The 21,971-nt window shown below is 37.1% G+C and overlaps 1 protein-coding gene and 1 long non-coding RNA gene across 6 annotated transcripts in view; one reads left to right on the top strand and one right to left on the bottom strand.

Annotated features, from left to right (window-relative positions):
• The window catches only part of LOC309661089, a 155,293-nt gene that overhangs the window by 40,043 nt on the left and 93,279 nt on the right, over window positions 1-21,971 (bottom strand). The gene's annotated exons all lie outside the window — the stretch shown is intronic.
• EMCN (endomucin) overlaps window positions 1-21,971 on the top strand; it is a 96,946-nt gene that overhangs the window by 71,637 nt on the left and 3,338 nt on the right. For 2 of the 4 annotated variants that reach the window (XM_082462368.1, XM_082462366.1), the window contains 6 exons: window positions 3,607-3,699; window positions 4,130-4,183; window positions 6,039-6,134; window positions 10,129-10,153; window positions 11,432-11,493; window positions 17,391-17,464. In XM_082462368.1, the coding sequence (XP_082318494.1) occupies window positions 3,607-3,699; window positions 4,130-4,183; window positions 6,039-6,134; window positions 10,129-10,153; window positions 11,432-11,493; window positions 17,391-17,425 (365 nt within the window). In that variant the 3' untranslated portion in view covers window positions 17,426-17,464. Of the gene's footprint in view, window positions 1-3,606; window positions 3,700-4,129; window positions 4,184-6,038; window positions 6,135-10,128; window positions 10,154-11,431; window positions 11,494-17,390; window positions 17,465-19,069; window positions 19,650-19,673; window positions 19,776-21,971 lie in introns of those variants that run through there. The other 2 variants (XR_014263845.1, XM_082462367.1) reach the window with 2 other exon arrangements.

The raw sequence follows: 21,971 nt of genomic DNA, 5'->3' as shown, positions 1-21,971 counted from the left end.
GTAACCATAAGTTCGTTCTCTAAGTCTGTGAGTCTGTTTCTGTTTTGTAATAAGTTCATTTGTATCATTTCTTTTTAGATTCCGCATATAAGGGATATCATACGATATTTCTCTTTCTCTGTCTGACTTACTTCACTCAGTATGAGAATCTCTAGGTCCATTCATGTTGCTGTGAATGGCATTGTTTTCATTCTTTTTAATGGCTGAGTAATATTCCATTGTATGTGTATGTGTGTGTGTGTGTGTGTATGTATGTATGTATATATATATATATATATATATATATATATATATATATATACCACATCTTCTTTATGCATTCCTCTATCGAGGGGCATTTAGGTTGCTTTCATGTCTTGGCAGTTATAAACAGTGCTGCAATGAACATTGGGGTGCATGTATCCTTTTGGACCATGTTTTTCTCCAGATATACGCCCAAGAGTGGGATTGCATGGTCATATCGTAGCTCTATTTTTAGTTTTTTAAGGAACCTCCATACTGTTCTCCATAGTGGCTGCACCAATTTACATTCCCACCAACAGTGTAGGAGGGTTCCCTTCTCTCCACACCCTCTCCAGTATTTATTGTTTGTGGGTTTTTTGATGATGGTCATTCTAACTGGTGTGAGGTGATATCTCATTGTAGTTTTGATTTGCATTTCTCTAATAATTAGTGATGTTGACCATCTTTTCATGTGCCTCTTGGCCATCTGTATATCTTCTTTGGAGAATTGTCTGTTTAGGTCTTCTGCCCATTTTTTGATTGGGTTGTTTGTTTTGAGGATATTAAGCCTCATGAGCTGTTTGTAAATTTTGGAGACTAACCCATAGGGTAAATTTGGGTACGCATTATTACAATAGACTTGGTTCTGCAAGTCTCTTTATTACAAGACTTTGTTCTGAGTTCTCTGCCTCAAACAGCCTACTCCAATTTCTGGCCTGAAGTTTGCAAACTAAATTTAAGTCATAACATACCATATCTGCAATTCAATAACCATTACAGTCACCAAAAGTCAAGGTCTAAGAGCAAACTGATGTCATCTAAGAACACCTATACTCCAGTTTCTCCAGTTCCTGACCAGAGCAAAGAAGCTTCTGAAAACATGTAAGTGTCTGAAGAGTCATATAGCTTTACACTTAGAATATCTGAGAATATTAGATAAATTGACTTTGGTTGAAAGACACAACTCTGTAGGTACCTAATCACAATATAACAATAGGATATTATTATAAAGTAATATATTAATATAATATAAATTAACATAATTTTATAGTAATTATATATGTTATAAACATATCAGTATCAACACTTCTAAGCAATTTAAATTTATTTTTACTCATTTAATTTTCACAACACTATGATGTAGAAAAATTATAATCACCATTTGTAGATGTGGAAACTCAGACACAAAGAGTTTAAGTGCCTTGCCTAAGATTCCACAGCAAATAAGTGCTAGAGTCAGATTTGAGCCCACATACTCAGTCTTCAGAATCATGCTCTCAACCATCGACTGTACCTCTCCTGTACCTCCTCTGCCGATGCCACTTCAGTAGTAACGTGGCATAATAGAGTCTCAATGAAATCCACAGAAATCATAAGCTCTAAACATACCATGGCTCCATCTTAATTGCAGGAAGAATTACATTAAACTCACAATTTATGAATTCAGCCAAGACCTGTAATTTCATCAATATGATCACGCTAATGGACAGTGTTTCTCAAACTGTCAGTTAATTCCCATTAGTGGGTCATGACTAGTATTTTTTTAAATGAAGTAAAAGAGACTAGAAAACACCAGAAATCATTCAATGTAATAGAGGTGAAGTGTGTGTACGTGTGTGTGTGTGCATGTGTTCTGGTTTCAGAAATGATTTATTAACTAAAGTTTGCGGTTAAAAGAAAAAAAAAAATCTTTGTTCAAGGAGCCAACAAATCCTCTTTTAAGAAGGGTTAATTCTATTGCCTCCCTGTGGGTCGTTAGCAATAATGGCACTGGACAGTCAACACGTTTTAACCTTTTAAGGAGGAAAGCTTGGAGTTTCATCTGAACCAGATAGATTATACTCAGAACTGTAGCCGCCACTTATCTTGTCTATGAGAAGGTAATAAGGTAGAATGTGGAGTCTTGAAAATTAACCCTTGGGAAATCCCAGGGGAATTAATGCCATTGGTTATTTAATCAGCCATCTCATTCTCTACCAACACAACCAAAAGAGCATTCATCCTCACTAGAACACTTGACACTGGAAAAAGCAACTAAGTACCGAGGTTTGAGCTAGTTCCCACTCTTGTATTTAAGATTCCTTTTTCTGCCTGCTCAGTGCACGAGCCTGACATTTTTCTTTGTTCTTACGGGCATATATCTAGCTTCCTCCCACAGATCTCTTGCATGGCAAGAACAGACTCTTAACATTATTCTCCCCCCACAAATGTCAAAAATGCATAAGCATGCAGTGCGTGCTGGGCTGTGGGTGACAAAGAGGGAAAGATCCAAGGCAGTCATAGGCAATATCAATTTCTTTCATGCAATTATGCATGGCCTTCACACTCCTAAGGGGGCCATAATTGTAAGACGTTCCTCTTAGTTTATCCAAGCAGTCAGCTACATCTTACTGCATACCCACTGTGGTCAGAGCTTCGTGTGGTGGATGGTGGGAATTACAGCCCTCACACTCCAGGAACTTGCAATTCAGTGTAGAGACAAGGCAAACAGGTGTGATTGAAAGATATTACTTCATATTTCAAGAAAAAGAGAATTATTTTTCAAAAAATGTTCAAAATACAAATTACTTTTTATTACAGATTCACAAGAATAAATGTTGTACACTTATAAAACATATAATTATCTATGTTTCCTTGAAATTTATTGAGATTTATGAGTTTTGAATAATAAGTTTTTATTTATTTATTTTTGTTTTAGTCCTTCTGACTAAAGATGACAAATGTTGACTTATGCAAACAAATAATAATAATCAATTTAAAATTAACATTTGCCATGGTAAAAAGAGCATGGATAGTGGTGGAAATGCATCCAAGCAGCAGTTACTCTAGAAAAGGCATACAAGTGTAAATCACTGCTGAGATAAAAATGAAGGGATCTTCTATTATTTTTTTCCCCAGTTCTTCCAACCAAAGCCTCAATTGCAGTCTTTCTCTTTGACCACTAAGAAACATTATAAAATCTGAAGTCCTGTGTATTATGTCCATTTTAAGTGTTTATAGTGAAAAAAATCACTATCACTCAAAGTTGTAATATCTAAAATGTGACTAATGCTTTTGCATTGATTTGCATTCTTATGGGATGCAGAACTTCATGCAGTAGGTGATACAGTCTGTAGCCTAAGATGAGAAACTTGCTCAAGATTTTCTGGCCAGTTCTTGAAGATATAATACTAACACCCAGGTTTTCTCATTCCAAATTTAATCATCTCTACAGGAGGAGATAGAATGAACTCATGATTTAATGTATAATTGTATGTGTCCCATTATTCAACAATAAGCAGTTTTTACAGATCATCAGAAATGCAAATTGTTTGAATCTGCAAAGAAATCCAGTAAGAAGAGCAGATACTATCATCTGACGCTACATTTATCATTTTCCTACAGTTAACACTCTACAACCAGATGCATCACCTTCCAGAATCCCTACATTATCCTCAATATCAGTAACAATTCTGGAAAACATCTCCCAGTCTCAAGGTATGACTTCTGTGTGTATGAGTGGAAGCTTGCTTCGCCTGACCCCTCCTCGCCAAGAAAACCTCACCAACTTAAAAAACAGCTTATTGAGGTATAATTTATACACAACAAAACTGCACATCCTCAAAAAAGGGAGGGGACACGAGGAAACTTCTGGAGGTGATGACTCTGTCTATTACCTTGATTGTGGGGATGGTTTCATGGGTATATGCATGTGTCCAAACTCATCAGATTGTATACATTAACTCCCTACCAATCTTGAGTCATAAAACAGAACTCTTTCAGAATGAGATAAAATGTTTTCACTCCAAGCTTCATACCTATAAATCACAGAGGCTTACCTAAACGGGGAGTGGGGAGGTGGGGGGAGGTTTGTGAGAAGTGGCACACATTAACCAAAGGTGACTTTTTTTCTTTCTTAAAATAATAGGCACTGAGAACGCAAAAAATGCAAGCTCTTCTTCAACCAACCCCTCTTATTCCAGTGAGTAATACATTCATCTTCATTCAAGGCAGTAGAACTGCAGAAAGTTTGAATGTTACCAATAAGGGAAGGAATTCAACTATAGACAGCCTTTTCTCAGCTTTACTGAACCTGCAATCCCATTATAATCCTATATAATTGCCACCTGCTTTGAAAGTTTCCTCCCACTGAGTCTGGTTTTAATAAATACACTTTGGGGATTTTTTTTTTTTTCTTACCTTAGTGCTAAGCAGCTACCACCAGGGGTCAAGGTGAATTGATGGGACTAATCTCTGATAAGCCAAAGTGCATGGGCAGAGATCTCCATAAAAATGAATTTTCACCTTTACAAAACTTTATCTTAATGTTAAAAATGGCCTTTTAAGAAAAGTTCCATTTTAGCAAAAACATATATATGTCAGCCACTGTTTATGCTAGGACTGAATAGAGAATATTCATTAATTTCCCTGAAAATTAAGAATAAGATGAATATATATGAAGCTGTGATGATAAAAGATTATCTTAGGTTCAGGTAAAGTCATTCCATTCAATAAGTCAGCATATTGCATTTATTGAGCTGCTGATTCATGCCATCTTCATTTTGGGAGGCACTAATGATCTCATGTAAGGTCTAATATGAACCCAGCAGAACTTACTTAAAACAAATATTTAACCATAACAGTGAAATGTAACCCACCCTACAAATGAATCTCCTAGCTATTCTCAACCCCCGGTAAATATAAGGAGTACATATGCCAGCAGATGAGAACACCTAACTAAATAGTAACTGTAACATCTATATCTCTACTTATATCCCTATGACAGCTTTTCCCTTTCTTCATTCTTGTTTTAACCTGGGAAATGACTGTCAGAAAAGAAGGCAGATGCTAAAACAAACAAACAGCAAAACCCTTCTTTTAATGAGAACAGGAAAAACTCACCCTAGTTTACTGTAGCAACACCACTCCCCCAAGCAGACATTCACAAATACACACATGCTTATCTTTCTTGGACCATATTGTTCCACCATGATATCCATCTATATCCACTTATGTTATTGTATGCCTCTTTAGTCCTAAGATATTTTTCAGAAAGATATTAATGATTTTTTTTTAAGAAGCCAGCTTTATGACTAGAGCATTTCCACTAGAACCAGTAGAGGATACATATTTCTTTTTCTTCCAGTTTTATTGAGATATAATTTACATACAGCACTGCATAAGTTTTAGGTGTACAGCATAATGATGTGACTTACATACATCATGAAACTTATCACAATAAGTTAGTGAACATCCATCACTTCATATGGATACAAAATTAAAGAAATAGAAAATTTTTTTTTCTTGTGATGAGAACTCTTGGGATTTGCTCTCTTAACAACTTTCATATGTAACATACAGCAGTGTTAATTCTGTTTATCATATTATACATTAGTGCTTATTTATCTTATAATTGGAAGTTTGTGCCTTCTGACTGCCTTCATCCAAGCTATGTATTAGTAACTTCACTATAAAGTAGTAAAGAATATAAAGTGTGAATATGGGTCTGACCATAGGGGACAGCTTCTGCCTGACCAGTCTCCCATCTCCTCATTCCTTCAGTCACCAGGAAAGTGGGAACTGTATTCCTTAGGTTTGGAGTTTTATTTCAGAAAGGCTACAAGACTGACATCAAGTGGATACATCAGAAATGACAACTAGGGCAAAACCCAGGAATCAGATAATTATCTTCTTTACTTAAAAAAAAAAAAAACTTCTTTTAAATAAAATGATGTTTAAAGAAGAAAGGAAGCATACGTGCTTTTCCTCAGTTCATGAACTATTTATTGTGAAATTCAATAGCCACTCTAACTGACAATGTCTCCAATACTTTTTAGGTATTATTTTGCCTGTGGTTATTGCTTTGATTGCAATAACACTTTCAGTCTTTGCTTTGGTGGGTTTGTATCGAATGTGCTGGAAGACAGACCCAGGTAGGTAACAGTGTTTTGTTTCATTTTGCTTTCCTAAAAGGAGAATATACATGCTTAGTCTGAACTTGAACTTAAACTCTTAAGAGGAGAGAGGAATTATACACAGAAAAGAACTGCTGTATTGCTTGATCACAGAGGTAGAGGGAAAGGGGCAGAGACATCCATTGCTTGCTGGTGAATGTAAGGAGTAGGAATTAACTGCTAATGGCAGATAATATCGAATATGGACAAATTTTTTTTAATGAAAAAGCCCTAGTTTTGTGGGTGGTCAGGGGAATATGGTAGTAAAGAAGGCATAAAATGACATGCGTTAGCTATAGCGAAGATTTGTTCCATTTCCGTGTAACAGAGAATAAAGGGAAGTATCACTAAGAATTTCACTTTGGGACCCATAATTTCAAGAAGAGTGTTTTGTGACTTACTTCCCTCCTGGGAGGCATAGCTTCCTTCCTATGAAGGTGTCTTCCACAACCGTGTGCTCTGCTAATTGAACCAGGTCCTCAGGGTTGATCACTGTTGCAGTTTTTAGAGGGATTCTAGTCCAACAATTCTTTATTATTCTCCTTAATCTCTCCATTAGCTTTGGAAAGTCTTTCTTCTTTCATTTAAAGTGACACTGCCTTCTTTTACATCCTCGCCCTTTTTCTTCTTTTTGCTGCTTCATCTTCTTCTCCCTGCCTCTTGAATATTTATGATTCCCATAATGGCATTATATTTTAAAGTCTTTTATTAAATAAACTTTGAAACTTTAGGATAGATTTAGATTTACAGAAAAGTTGTGAAGATAGGTAGAGAGTTCCCATCTACCCTTATTATTAATATCTTACGTTAGTATGGTATATTTGTCACAATTAAGTAACCAAAATTGATACATTATTAACTAAAGTCCCGATTTTACTGAGATTTCTTTCGGTCTTTATTCAGTCTTTTTTCTGTTCCAGGAACTTGAGCTCTCATTTTATTTCATGCTTCCTCTGAATCCCCCTCCAGTTCCCGGGAACTCGCCTATGTTATCTTAAACTTCAATCTATCTTTCCATTTCAGACACTTTCCTGGTTGTATAATGTAGTGCCATGTGTTCTGCTTCATCCATGTTATTCCTTCTCTTAGAATGTCCAGCCCCCTGCTTAACTTTTATAACAACACACCTAATCTCCATCTTATCCATTAGGATCTAGCTTAAAAACAAACTTAATCCATATTTTTTCGACACCCCATCTCTTTAAGCAAAGTGGAGTGTTCTGTTACTTCTAATTCCACAGAACTTAATGACAGTATTCATCACACTATAGTATAGTTACTTCTCTATAAGCCTGCTTCCCCTGCACGTCAAACATCTTATTCTGTCTAGGCTGCTGTAACAAAAATGCCATAGACTGGGTGGCTTAAACAACAAACATTTATTTCTCACAGTTCCCGAGGCTGAGAAGTTCAACCAACGCGCCATCAGATTTGACGTCTCATGAGCGCAGTCTCCTGGTTTTCAGATCTGCCTGTGTCTTCATGTGGCAGAAGGGACAAGAGAATTCTCTGGGCTTTCTTTTATAAGGGCACTAAGCCATTCCTAAGGACTCTGCCCTCATGACCTAATCACTTTCCAAAGGCCCAGCATCCTAATACCATCACATTGGGCATTAAGATTTAACATATGAATTTTGAGGGGGGCACAAACATTCAGTCCATAACTTCAGGCAACCCCTCCAAGTCACAAACTACGTATGACTCACATGGCATTGTGCATAATAAATAGCAGAGAGAGCCTTATGATATGCTTGTTGAGTTAAATTTTGTAATTTTCAGTAAAGTAGAACCTTTCCTTTCCTCACTTTAATTCTAAACAGTTCACTAACAGAACTCTACCTAAGTCTCATATACTGTTAAAAAGTAAAAATGAATCATTTTTATGAGCCACGCTCTTCTTTGTTTACCTCGTGAACAATGTGCCCCCAGGACACTAATGAATGCTGTTCCTGAGGCCAATCCCTGACTGTGCAGGGCGCGGACAGTTTGGCGCCTGAGCAGGACAGTGCAAGGGAAAGTAATGAGGTGAAAACAGCAGTGTTCATTTTAGCTCTTGCTGTAAAATAAGAAGAAAACAAATCAATGTCTTTCCCTCTGGGAGTTAGTGAATAAACTTCTTAATAAAGTCTGAAATATGCTTCCTCACTCAGTTTCCAGAGGGGAAATAGCATTTTTATAAATCAGTTTAATGTCTCTAAGTTTCTAAACCACCAATCCTATCTTTTATGGGAACTCAACCAATCTAGTTGAAGCCAGTGGGTGTTGAGTATACAGGATAGGGAAAAAAATTGTGGGCTAAATCCATTAGTAAAAATACCCTGTACTGAAAAACTGCTTTGCATAGGAAGATTTGCAAATAAGTTATTTGAAAAGTTGACACTTTCTATTAAAGGGGACTTTATAGGTGAACTGGATCATTCAGAAAAACTGTATGAAATTCCTACCACTATGGAGAGTTATTCTGAAGACATGCAATAGTTTATAACCAAGTTGGGCAATTGTACAATTAGCCAAATCTATTTGTCAACTTTGTTTTCCAAACAGAATTCACAGTATTGTTATCATTAAATTAGCACCATTAAACACCTGGAGTTAATCACTCTTCAAGTATGTGGGTGAGACTTCATTAAGTTCAGAAAATTCATAAACCCACTCTGATCTCTGGAAGCCAGTATGAATCAGAGATTTCTGTATGAAATTAAGCTTATCTGGATAATGCTGACAGTAGTGTGAGCTTTAACCTAAATAACAATGGCATATATGCAGAAAGTAGTCTGCTGGTATGCATCTATCTGCTAATGAACCCACATTACAGTATTCTAAGAAAAAATATTAAAACAGGCAAACAAGAAAATATCTGCTCATTGTGAAACAGGGCTATGAGCAGCACAGGTGATATGATACATAACAGTTATAATGGGTATTTTTAAATGTTTTTAAAACCCGACTGACGGTAGGGAAGATGAGGTTAGATCTAGTTGGTGAACAGCATACCGTGCCATGAATTAAATTCTAGGGATTAAGATTCATGTTGGAGTAACTTAGCCAAGGTGACAGAAATAGAAGTAGACAAAATTTTCGTGGAAATCAAGGTCTTTATAAAACAATGATGGTCCAAGTCAAGAGAATGATATTCAAAAGGCATATCCTGATGACAAGAGCTACCTTAGAGATGAAAGGAAATCCAAGAGATGGGAGCCGAGTCATGGAATAAAATCACAGCAAAATCCGGAACGAAGCAAGGACCTTAAGTGATTACATTAAATATTTTGCCGATAGGCCACAGATTAATGCAAGGTTTGACCAGCACGATCGGCTCCCGAGAGGCCATGCTCTTGTGCAGAATGAATCACTCTGCATTCTCACAAGCCTGACTTGCTTTCTACCGGCCCTCGTGGAACAGCCTGGCAAAGCGGACAAAAGATTAGTTACAGTTAGTAGGCTCAGTGACATTTTGTAGGGCACTTCTGAGAAGCTGAATCCGTGGGCTTCAGAAGCAATTAGAAGCAATATCAACATCATGGCTCACCACAAATACAGAGATTTAGGTCCCCAGAGAGAGCAACATATAAAGAAAAGCCAAAAATTCTATTCTTTGTTATAAGAAGGTAATTCAATACTCTGAGAAGAATTTGTTTTCAGAGATACTGAAAGCTTTTTTGGTGTCTGTGGGATGTACAATAATGGATAATAGTTCCACACAGTGATACGAAACTATAAGATTAAAATTAGTCCAGAGCTACGTTCAGTGGAGTTGGCCTAGTTGAGACTATACCATGAATGTATTAGCTGTGACTGCGGAATGAGTAGTCACCACGTCTGAGGAAATGGTCAGTGGGCCGGGGAATGGGGCGAGAGACTGAAAAGTTAAAAATTGGCTTTAGAGACATCTTTGAGCAGAAAGTGGCAGGGGTCTCAGGTTTTTTGCAGCCAAGCTCTTCACAACTCTAATAACAATTCCCTCCTCTTCTAGGCACACCTGAAAATGGAAATGACCAGTAAGTAATGCTGCATCGTTGTTTTCTTCTAGAAGCTCTGACCCTCTCATTTATATAGGGGAAAGTATTGATCCTCTACTCATACTTCTTCTTCGGGTTTTTCAAGCATTTTGTAGAAGGCACAGTGTATGGGGTTTGGCTACCTATTTGTCAGAGAGCTCTCATGTATGAGAAATTCAACTGAGAAATTCCAACAACTGAACGAGAAGGTGGCTCTTAAGCTTGGGTAAAGTGGTAAAATCAGAAATCAGAAGTTGCCAAAAAAAATCAGAGTAAAACATAGCTAGAGTTTTAAAATAGTTTTCTCATTGAAATTTTCAATATGCTTCTCACAATTAGGGAAAAATCATGCCTGCACCTTGAGACAGCTCTGAGTGGCTTTACTTTAACAACAGATGGTTATTTTGCTTTGACGTTACTAAAACAAACAAAGTAGTTGTTAGCAATCCAACCAACTGTTACAATCAAGGTGCTGCAAAGAGACAAACTATTTTAATGTCAAAACCAAATTCTGTGGTTAAGTTTTCTGTGTTGAGCTGACTTTGTAGCCTGCCTTTTTGTGGGTGTCTTTGTATATTCATTGGGTTGTGAACTTTAAGAATAATGTCCCTATGCCACCTACCCTTCTTAATTAAAAGTAGAGGTTCTTGAGATGTCCAAGGAGAGGAATTGGGGTTTGAAACTATTTTGAGTCTGAGAAGGGATAGGTGGGAACTCTTGTTGAAATAGACAGTTCAGACACTATACTGCAGTGTCCACCACCTCATGAAAAGGAATTACCTAGAACTCAGACCAGTCCAAAAGGTTTGGAAACATTTCTATGTCTTCCCCTCACAACTCAGAAGTGGAGGCATGTGCAACATGGACCTCATGACAGGTGGTTTTTTTGTTGTTTTTCTTTTTGGCTGTGCTGCTCGGCATGAGGGATGTTAGTTCCCCCACCAGGGATCAAACCTGTGCCCCCTGCATTGGGAGCGCGGAGTCTTAACCACTGGACTGCCAGGGAAGTCCCTACATGACCCATCTTGATGTTTATTTTAGCTGATGATCATCACCGTAACAGAATAACAGAGATTTATTGGCTTGATTCCAGAAATGAAAGTGCTATAAAAGTATATGTGTCTGTACTTGAAGAGACACAAGTTTTGCCATAGAAACACAAAAAAATATATATGCATGTATATCTTCTTCTTTCTGTTTGTATCATGTTTACTTTCCTTCACAGATATGTAATGCTAATTACTGTGGTGCTAACTTAATGTTTTCTTTTCCAAATAGACCTCAGTCCGATAAAGAGAGTGTGAAGCTTCTCACTGTTAAGACAATTTCTCATGAGTCTGGTAAGCTCCCAGATTGTCGATTAGATGAAAAATGGTTATTTCAAAATCTAACTTGGATTTTGTTCATGTGAACATGACCAAAAAGCATAACTTCTCTAGAAAAACTCAATCATTAACTCCCAAGAAATACAAAATTCTCCTATGAAGGAAAGATGAGCCCTAGAAATACCATTTTTGGTAAGATTATTAGACTCTCTGGCTTTTGGAGGTTGCATGCAGATGTGTTCTAAAGAATGGGTGGTGACTAGAGGCATTTTCTTTTCTGCAGTAGTGGCAGAAAAAACATTAAATATGCCGCAGGGTTTTTTTTAAAGTATTGCTGTTGTTTTGTTTCATTTTTGGTAATGGCTGTGTACAGTCTACTGGAACTAGGATTCATCAGTTAAAATGTATATCATATTTTATATCACTTCAAATACTTTAACTGAGCTTCTCAGTGAGGACAAAACACAATTTCCTGTTGATAAAATTTACATTTCTTTTTTCTAGTTTCTTAGGTTTTGATTTTGTTTGGTTTGAAATCTAAAAAGGTTTTCAAAATATAGATATGATTTGTATGAATTATATTTGTATCGAAAACAATGAAAAATGAGATGCTAGATAGTTTTTAGAAATTAAAAAAACACAGATTACATTTTTGTTTTGAGTAAACAAAATATTTAAAACATCAATATGACAAAACAGATAAATAAAAAGTAATTATGAGTTTTATGAAACAATCTATGTGGCTCGAATTTAAATATCAAGTTACATCAAGACATTTACTATATTCAGTCCCCCCAATTTTACCTATACAAAATAGTCCCATAATACATATGTTATGTGAAGTGAGAGCTATCAGATGATAAACATTATAAATACATTGCAAAAAACAATTTTGTAAAACAAAAGGCTATAAATATAGTCCCAATTCAAGAGCAAGATATCAAAGGCTGAATGAGGTCCACATTTCAGGTAGGAGATTCCAACTAGAACAAACTACAACGGATAAACAAAAGAGTTGAAAAGCAAGGGCACCCAAAATCTGCAGAGACGTGGCCAAATCCCTCATGGGAGCCATTTTCTCTTAAGAGAGACTTTCATTCTTGTATCTCTTACACATTTCTTTATTCTCACACTGTTCTCTTGAAGGTAACCATATGAATGAATGAAAGAGTAAAATTCCTCCACAGGATAATTGGAAACCACTCACCAGTTTCTCCTGGCTGTTTACCAGCCTTGACTAAGTAGCTGAGCCTATTCTACTTGGTCAAGGAAAACCTCCAGGCAAGCAGACTAAATGTGAACTAGTCTTGAGTAAGGTTATGAAGGACCCAGAGTGTGACTACACCATTTATCAAGAAAAGTTCTCAGAATCTGCCTGTGACTTGTAAGCAGCATGACAAACTGTAATTTCATGCACGCTGCTTTATCCCCTCGGGATTTAAACCAAACACTTGGCAGCTTCTGGGGGTCTCCAAGCTGTGGACCAGAAGCCTCTGTATAGGAGCCCTTGGCTCTGCTGGTGAGGAGGGGGCTGAGATCAAGACCACCTGCTCTGCTACCCATTTCTACCAGGGAAATGACAATTGACACCAGAATCACGGCTCTCAGGAGGGGAAATCCACAGAGAAACCTTGTGTTTCTTGGTTGCAAATTTGCTTTCTGATTCTTCTTCAAGGCCCAAGCATAATTCTGTGTAAGCTACTGTCTCCCACCCTCATACTAACTGCAATAATAAGTGGGTAGACCACGGTGGGATAGTTAAGAAGACCCTTAACTACCCAAACTTCCTTTTCTTCATAAGTAGCTTTTCAGGTCATAGGTCTAAGGAGGAAATATTACTATGGAAATAATAAGATCTAGTCTCTGGTACTTTTATTTCTGCCAACCTCCAGTTAGAAAGCACACTTCTTTTAATAAAATAAAAGTCAACCTAGCTGATTATAGAAAATATTTGGTAATAGGGGAAAACTAAAATAAGTGACTCAGAGTTGATTTCAATAGCCTAGAACTGATAATCTAAAGCAATGCCCTCCAAATTCTCTTTGTACTACCACAGTTTTTATTAAAGTCTGTCCACCATTAACAGGTTTTGATGGTTCCTGAAACACCTGCAAACAAATCTCTTCCCACCTTCTTTCAAAACTTATTCAAATATGCTTTCGTTATAAAATTATGCTCACCACACTCAATAGAAATTACATTATTATAATTATTTTCACTTAAATATCTCTTCCCTAATAGTGACATCATTCTAAAATATAACTAGAATAGTCTGAAATGATTGTTTTATATAAGTTCACAGGTTTAGCCTAAATTTCCACTATCTCCTATATAAAATTTTTTAAATAGTTAAAAAATACAGAAAAAGAATTTGATAGAACGAATATGTGACAACTCACCACTCAGAACTGATGATTGTTATATTTCATATTATGTGCTACATGGCCTAAGGGACATAGTATTAATTAATGCACCAATGTGGGTAACAACATGAAATTTGAGATTCAATGGTCTTAAGAATTCATTGGATTGGTCAGTATGTCAATTTATAAACTCTGGTCTTATATCTCAAAATAAATTTTGCCATTTTAGAGGTCAATATATCATGTTTCCAAGGAAACAGAGCTCTGCAGCAATTCACCTTCAGGCGGAATGCCAGTGGATGCTAAATTTTCTGGGTTTCTACAAGCCTCTATGTGTAATGGTTATTGTTCTGAGTATTTTCTCCAGATAAGACAGTTCCTTGCCTCAAATCCTCCTCCTCTAATTGGCCATGGTGTTCATCCATCCACACTTCCTGCTTCTTCTAAATATGTTCTTTCTCAAGCAGGGTTCTTCCGTTGAAAATGTGGCCCACAATGTTTAAAATCTGATTATTTCGATTGGGCGCTTTCTTTAATGTAAAAGAGAAAGCCTACTAGGGTATACACAAGAATGTGCTTTCAGAAAAAAATGAGCACCAAACATAGCAGATCATGGAGTCCTTTATGAGAACATATAAGATGCCACTCAGGTTTAGTAAGAAGTCTTGCCAAGTTAAACATCCTCATGATTTACTACAAAATATACATGTGACATGATGCATTTTAAACATGATTCCCACTTACACCACTCCTCAGAAAGTTAATGTACATTATCTCATTTTTAACATGTAAGGCTATACAAATATGAAGAAAATTGTCTAAATTAAGGAATACATGATTCCACAAAAGAAAGAAAATACTGTATCACTGAATTTAATTTCAAAGCATCACTTGGTTTTGAACTATTTGGAGGAAGAAAAAGCAGATCTGAATCCATTTATAATTTTCCTTTGCTTGGAAAACTCTGATAAGTTTTTATTACTTATGATTAAGTTCCAACACTTTAGCATGTCTACAAGGCCTTTCATGATGTGCCAGATTTCACTTGCTCAAATTTTGAACCACTTAATAACACATACTTCCCAGATGTCACTCATCTCCTATCCTCTGTGTTCCTCACTGAACTCAAGCTCTTTTGAAGAAGGAGACAGCACCTTGGTCTCCTTTGTCACTCCCACCTCCCCCTCCTACTCATTGTGGTAATTACATATTATTCATATATTATTAGTATACTAATACTAATTAGTATGTTATGGTAATTACTCATTAAATGTACAGTTACTTTTCCGTTTATTTGTGTTTTACAAACGTTCATTAACAACTAGAAATGAACAACTGTAAAGATGAGGGAAAGGTTCATAGATGTATAAAGCCATACAGAGATTCAGCATCTGTCTTCACAGCCCTTTAATAGTTGCGTAAATCTCTGCATTTACAGCAAGGCTTCCTTGACTGTCCCAGCTGTACGTGGTCTTTCTCTCCTCTAACTGTTGATTGGCAAGTCATCATGCACTACTGCCTTGAATATCTCTTCGTGGCTTAAACTGCCATTTTAATATTTGACCACGTTATGCATAATGGAGAATAGAAAAGAATTAAAAATTACTTATGAGAGAAAACCTTGATATGATCAGTATTGGCATTTGGTGTATTTCTTTTTTTTTTTTTTTTAATAAAGGTTACTATCTTTTTTTTTTTTATTTTTTTTATTTATGGCTGTGTTGGGTCTTCGTTTCTGTGCGAGGGCTTTCTCTAGTTGTGGCAAGTGGGGGCCACTCTTCATCGTGGTGCGCGGGCCTCTCACTATCGCGGCCTCTCTTGTTGCGGAGCACAGGCTCCAGACGCGCAGGCTCAGCAGTTGTGGCTCATGGACTCAGTTGCTCCACGGCATGTGGGATCCTCCCAGACCAGGGCTCGAACCTGTGTCCCCTGCATTGGCAGGCAGATTCTCAACCACTGCGCCACCAGGGAAGCCCTGGTGTATTTCTTTCCAGTTGTTTTTTTCTAGGTGTATATGTACTTTGTTTGCTTTTACTGTATATATCATTATTGTAACTATTATTTGAATCATATGGTTATTGAATCTTTCCACACTTTCTACTCCCAGTTAGACAGACTTTGGGAGATATTAAGAATTGAAGTTTTTCATATGATTTGTTTTACATGACTTCTGGCAGACAGTAGGGGTTCAATAAATGTTTCTTTTGTTTACTTCTTATTCCTGTACTTTATAGCCATGGATTCCAGGACATGCTGTGCTTTTTGTTAAATAAACAATAGTGAGCAAAGGGTTGTAGTGGGGCAGGGGCTGTGAGGGCTGTTGCTCTGAGCCTGACATTTCTTGAAGCAGAAGACTTGAGGAGCTCTTGAAGGGGAGTCCCAGGTTTGTTCTTCTTAGGTCTCTGGTACTATTTATTATCGCCATGACAGTGCAGGTAACGGGTGACATCAATGGAGTCCCCAGAAGACTGGTTTCCTAGCTGGCAGATAAAAGCTGGAGCAAAACAATGAAATTTATTCTCAAAGTTGGACACTTGGACCCATACTGATTTTATATAATGTGACTGCTGTTGTTACTTGAATCTACATGAAAGACACAGGCAATGTGAAATGCTTTGAACACAAACCCAAGAGCATGTAAAAATGCTTGGGGGCTTCCCTGGTGGCGCAGTGGTTAAGAATCCGCCTGCCAATGCAGGGGCCACGGGTTCGAGCCCTGGGCCGGGAAGATCCCACAGGCCGCAGAGCAACTAAGCCCGTGCGCCACAACTACTGAGCCTGCGCTCTGGAGCCCGCGAGCCACAACTACTGAGCCCGCGCACCTAGAGCCCGTGCTCTGCAACAAGAGGAGCCACCGCAGTGAGAAGACCACGCACCACAACGAAGAGTAGACCCTGCTCGCCGCAACTAAAGAAAGCCCATATGCAGCGACAAAGAACCAATGCAGCCAAAAATAAATAAAATAAATAAATTAAAAAAAAAGAATGCTTGGGGCCTCTCAGTTCCCCATCATCCTAAGTTAATATTTATATTTATATTGATGATGGAATAACATTGTTATTTTGAGCAATGTTCCCTGTGCTGCTTTGTATGTCATCAAAGTATTCATGTTGGCCTATAAATTCATTTTCACGAAACTCTCACTGAATTATTTAAACAAAGGACCCTAGAATGTTTTCCTGATAAAATGGCATTTTAAATATATGATGTAGTTTTGCTCAGGCAGAGCCAGCGTACGGAACAAGCAAAATTCAATAACTTATTCCCTAGGGCGCCTCTCTTGCTATCACCTCCCAACTCACACCCCCTATCTGCAGGAAGTGAGTTAGCATTGCTCCTCTAGGGTAAAAATAAACAATGGCCGAATAAAGCTCATAAATCTTGGTGAACGATTTCCAGGCAATACCAAGAGGTAAGGTGTGGCTCTAATGATGTTCTTAAAGGGAAATTGGACTTTCCTTGAAAAACAAAAAACAAGCCAAGAAACTTTTATTTTCATGCTTATTCGCTCTCTGAGCTTATAGACCAAAGCATATCTTCTGTTTTTAGGTGAACACTCTGCACAAGGAAAAACCAAGAACTGACAGCTTGATGGATGCTCTCCACACCTGGGCAATAAATACGTAAGTTCCCTAATTTCACTCACTGCGATACTCATTAATATCTGTTTTGTTAGCCTGCTGCAGCTCAGATTATTTTTAAAGACTTTTATAACCTGAAAAGTTAATAGCTTGTGTCAGCTAAGCCATCATTTTCTATTTGTCTAAAAACAAACTCTAAGAACACTTGCCAGAGAAATAAATGTCTTGGGGGCTGTAGAAGATTCTTCCAGTTGCCCTGCCTACCTCAGGAATGATACAATTCATTCTTTCTGCCTGTTGGTAATGTTTCCTCATAGATGCAGTTTGCCTCTGCCTGGGTCAGCATATACATACTTAACAGTGGCAGTTAGACAGGGTTCTATTGCTAAGGAAGACTTGCAGGACCCAAAATGACAGTAAAAAAAAAAAAAAATAGGATATGACACAGCAGCTGCATTAAGGTAAGAATGCGCATCACAGCCAAAGGCTGGCTCAGGGAGAGGGGTCCAGAGATGCCAGGTGGGAGATCCAATTGTCCTCTCTCAGTAAGAACCGTACCCAGATGTACTTTCTCTCTGGAGCCAGGAACCATGGATGTGTGCACAAAGTACCTCAAACAAGGTGATCCATAATGCACCCTCAGCTGGGGTTTCTTATACAGTAAGTCCCCTACATATGAACCTTCAAGTTGCGAACTTTCAAAGATGCAAACATGCGTTCCATCAATGTCAGGCATGAGTGAAATTGCCCTCTGTCTCCTATTCCTGACGACCCTTCAGCTCTACCATCTCCCACCTCCTCTCCCTCCTCCAGTCAGTAACTCTTCTTGCCTGTTCACTCGATGCCAGCTGTTGTTCTGTACTACTGTACTTTTCAAAGTACCGTACTGTAAGAGTAAAAATATTTTCTTCATTTTTTGTTTTTTTAAATGTATTATTTGTGTGAAAAGTATTATAAACCTATTACAGTACAGTACTATACAGCTGATTGTGTTAGTTGGGTACCTAGACTAACTTTGTTGGACTTACGAACAAATTGGACTTACGAACACACTCTTGGAACGGAACTCGTTTGTATATAGGGAACTTACAGTACCCAGATGGTCATGTAGGCACATTCTTGCTGTATAACTAGATGAGTGACAGAGCCCTCCAGGTGTCTCAATGAGACCAGATGCAAGGTGATCAATCTCATTACATTAATTGTTAATCAATGAATAATTGAAACCTCTCAAAACTATGGTTACAAGCAACTGCTATTCTGTGTGTTCCATTCTTTGACCAGGAGTCAGTGCAATGCAGGTACATGTCTTATTTCAGTAAAACAACTCAGCCTGATTTCAGGCCTGCTGGAATTAACCTTTCCAGCTTAGCATGGGACTGTCTTTTGCTTTTCTAGAATTGGGTAAGAAAAGTTTCTTTTGACTTATTTTTCACAAGCAGCATTGATTAAGTGCCCTCACAATTAGTGTTTGATAATTTTTAGAACCTGCAGAGAAATTTACCCTTTAGCAACTAATAGTAAAAAGGCAAAAGAACAGATAAGTAGGTGTATGCCCAGAACTGGCCTAAACGCAATGGTAGTCACTCTGGGTAGTGTCCGGGGGGAATGTCGTTGTTATGCTCACTACTTGTGTCTACTTCCCAGCACGAATACAATGCTGTTACGGATACTCAGCCTCTGTTTCTTGAATAAAAGATGCCAGCCATGCTTCTCTGGCCGGGAGCAGGAGACGTAAACAAAGGAGTGTCATCCAGACATGCATCGGTGTCAGAATTTCATCCTTCTCTAGCCAGCAAGGGGTGGGTTAGGATGAGAGGAATCTGGGATTTTGCTTGTCCTTTTGCAATGCACTCTTTCAGATGCAAGATTCAAGAACCTGAGAAGTGTGAGAAATTTGTGGAGACGTGGTCCAGCTCTCTCTAGTGTATGGCAAGCTTCCTTCCATACAAGCTATGGTTTCTTTGCAATCCTGTGGCTAGTAAAGGGATGCTTTCCAGATTGTTAAAATGCTCAAATCTTAGTGACCAGTTGTCCAATTTGGAGGAAGAAGAAGTCTTCTGTTCAGTTGGAAAGAGAAAGAAAGAAAAGTCTCTATGCAGGAGACAGACAGTCTCTATACAGGAGAAAAGGAAGAGTACTGACCCAAACAAGCTCAACAAAATGAATTATCATCCAACTCCCATTTCTTTCGATTTTTGTACTTTAAAAAATATTCCTAGCCTCTAATCTCATGTCTTTTGATTTGCAGAGGTAAATAGCTTCTGTTGCCTTTCTGAGTAATTGTGGAATTACATAACAATGTTCTGAAGAGTAAAGATGAAAGTAATGGGAAGAAACATGTTTGAAATTGGTCAGTTCTATTGTCTATTTGTCTTACCCTTTTTCAGTATATTTCTCTTAGCAACCATTGTACTTTAAATGTAGTAACCGCTGAGTAATTGCTTTCTCCTAGAAATCAGATATCATCTAGAAATAAGATATCAACTCAGAAATTCAGGATAAATAGGAATGCATTTATCAGAACTAGAAGTTGAGAAAAGAAGTTGAGAAGTCTTTGGATTGGTATGCAACAGCAAACACTGATATGGAAACATTCACTCATGTTAAAATTTTTCACCTCAGGATAAATTTCTAGATGTATTTAATGCCTGCTGCTTCGTATAATGATCATCTATTTTGTGCTGAATGTTGTACTTAATGGAATTCCAAAATACCTTTAATCTATGATCCTTGCCCTCTCTGCAAAACTTTGTCTAGTGAGAACATGAAATCACACACAAGAAATAAGAAAATAGAGAAAAAAATTAAAAAGCTATATGGGCATGATTGATACAATTCATCAATTCAATCTAGTTCTAAAATCTCTTAAGACTTTTATGTCAACAAGAGGAAGGTTGATAGGAGTTTCAAAAAATATTATCTTTCACTGCAGATTTATTGCTATATTTAGGGACCATAATTTATTTAGAATAAGAAAATGATTATTTTAGTTTAAGCTTTCCCTGTATAATTCATTTTCCTCTCAGCTATCAGCTGATACCTCCCTCAAAATGGCTATTAGTGCAAAAATAACTTGTGGTAAGTTTTGAAGGCCACTGGAATCAAAGATTAGAGATACATTAGCTGTATGTACTTCTATACATATTTGTGCTCACTTATAATGCAAATATGCTCTGTTATTTTCTTCTGAGATTAATTCTTTTATGACAAGAGTTTAATTCTTTTATGACAAAGTGACAGGGAATTGATTTGCTGTTACCTAGGACTTCTGCTAAGGCCAGAATTTTTATGCCAAAATGTAGAGCAGGAAAGCACATCCTTTTCTTACTGAGGCCAACAAATGGTCTGAACAAACTGGTTAATAATGAGTGTGAAGGGACATTAGCTAATAATATCTATATGGGGAAAATATATTAAAAAACTAAATGTAAAAAAAAGTAGAAGAAAAATTTGTTAGGTTTTATTATGTGTCTGATTAAGAATTTTCAGACCATGAAACAATATAACACAATGGAAATAATAGGAATTCTACTACATCATGACTTAAAATTTCCAAACATAAAAATTATCATAAAGAAAACTATAAATTATAAATCGGGAATATGTTTGTCATAAATATGAGACCAATTCATTAATATTTTAAATATACAAAGACATTTATACAAATCGGAAATTTTTTAAATGAGCAAAGGCCATGAACAGGCAATTCACAGAGGAGGAAATAAAAATGGTAATATAAAATTATAGAAGAGTTCCTGTACTATTACTAATCAAAAATGGAATTAAGACCAAAAAAATTATAACCTTCAATTACTTGAGTTTTTCTTTTTCTAATTTTTAAAAATCATACTGGTGAAGCAAATAGTATCATATGCTGCATTTGACAGTATAAATTGGATTAACTGGATTAATCTTTCCGAAGAGCAGTTTGGTAATATTCACTAAGAGACTTAAAGTATTCACATTTGTCACCTAGTAACTTAACTTTTAGGAAATTTTCAAAAGGAAATTATTTGAAATGTGATTAAAGATTAATATACAAAGAATGGTAGCAAACATTTAGAAACAGCATGTCCAGTGGTATGGAAATTTCAGATAAATTAGGTATGATCCAATCAATGACATTATACAGCTAACAAAAGTGATTATCAAGACAATTTTTTAATTGCATGTAGACACGTCCAAGATATATCTTAAATGAGGGGAAAAAAAATTTTAGAACTGAAAAGAAAGTCTTTTAATTGTTCTGAGACCAATCCTGTGCTGCAGAAGGGAGGAGACCTACTGCCGCCTGGCCACTCCCTCTCCAGTAGGTCTCCTGTCCGTTCTGTTCCAAGCCACCTGCCAGTTTAAGAAGTGAGGGGAGTTTCAGATCAATGAAGAACCAAGGGGCAGCAAGACCAATAACTTGTATGAAGGTCTCATCTCACAGATGCTCAACAAAGTGGAATGTTACCCCTTTCTATTTTTCTTGCAGATACAATTCACTGTACTTCTGTAATTTTCTAAATGATACCCTTGATAATCTAAAAGCATCTTTGTGAAC

Source organism: Balaenoptera physalus, assembly GCF_965194825.1.
Source record: "Balaenoptera physalus genome assembly, chromosome: 5".
Classification (NCBI taxonomy): Eukaryota; Metazoa; Chordata; class Mammalia; order Artiodactyla; family Balaenopteridae; genus Balaenoptera; species Balaenoptera physalus.
The sequence above is the reverse complement of the archived record's forward strand: the minus strand, read 5'-3'. Positions and strand labels throughout refer to the sequence as shown.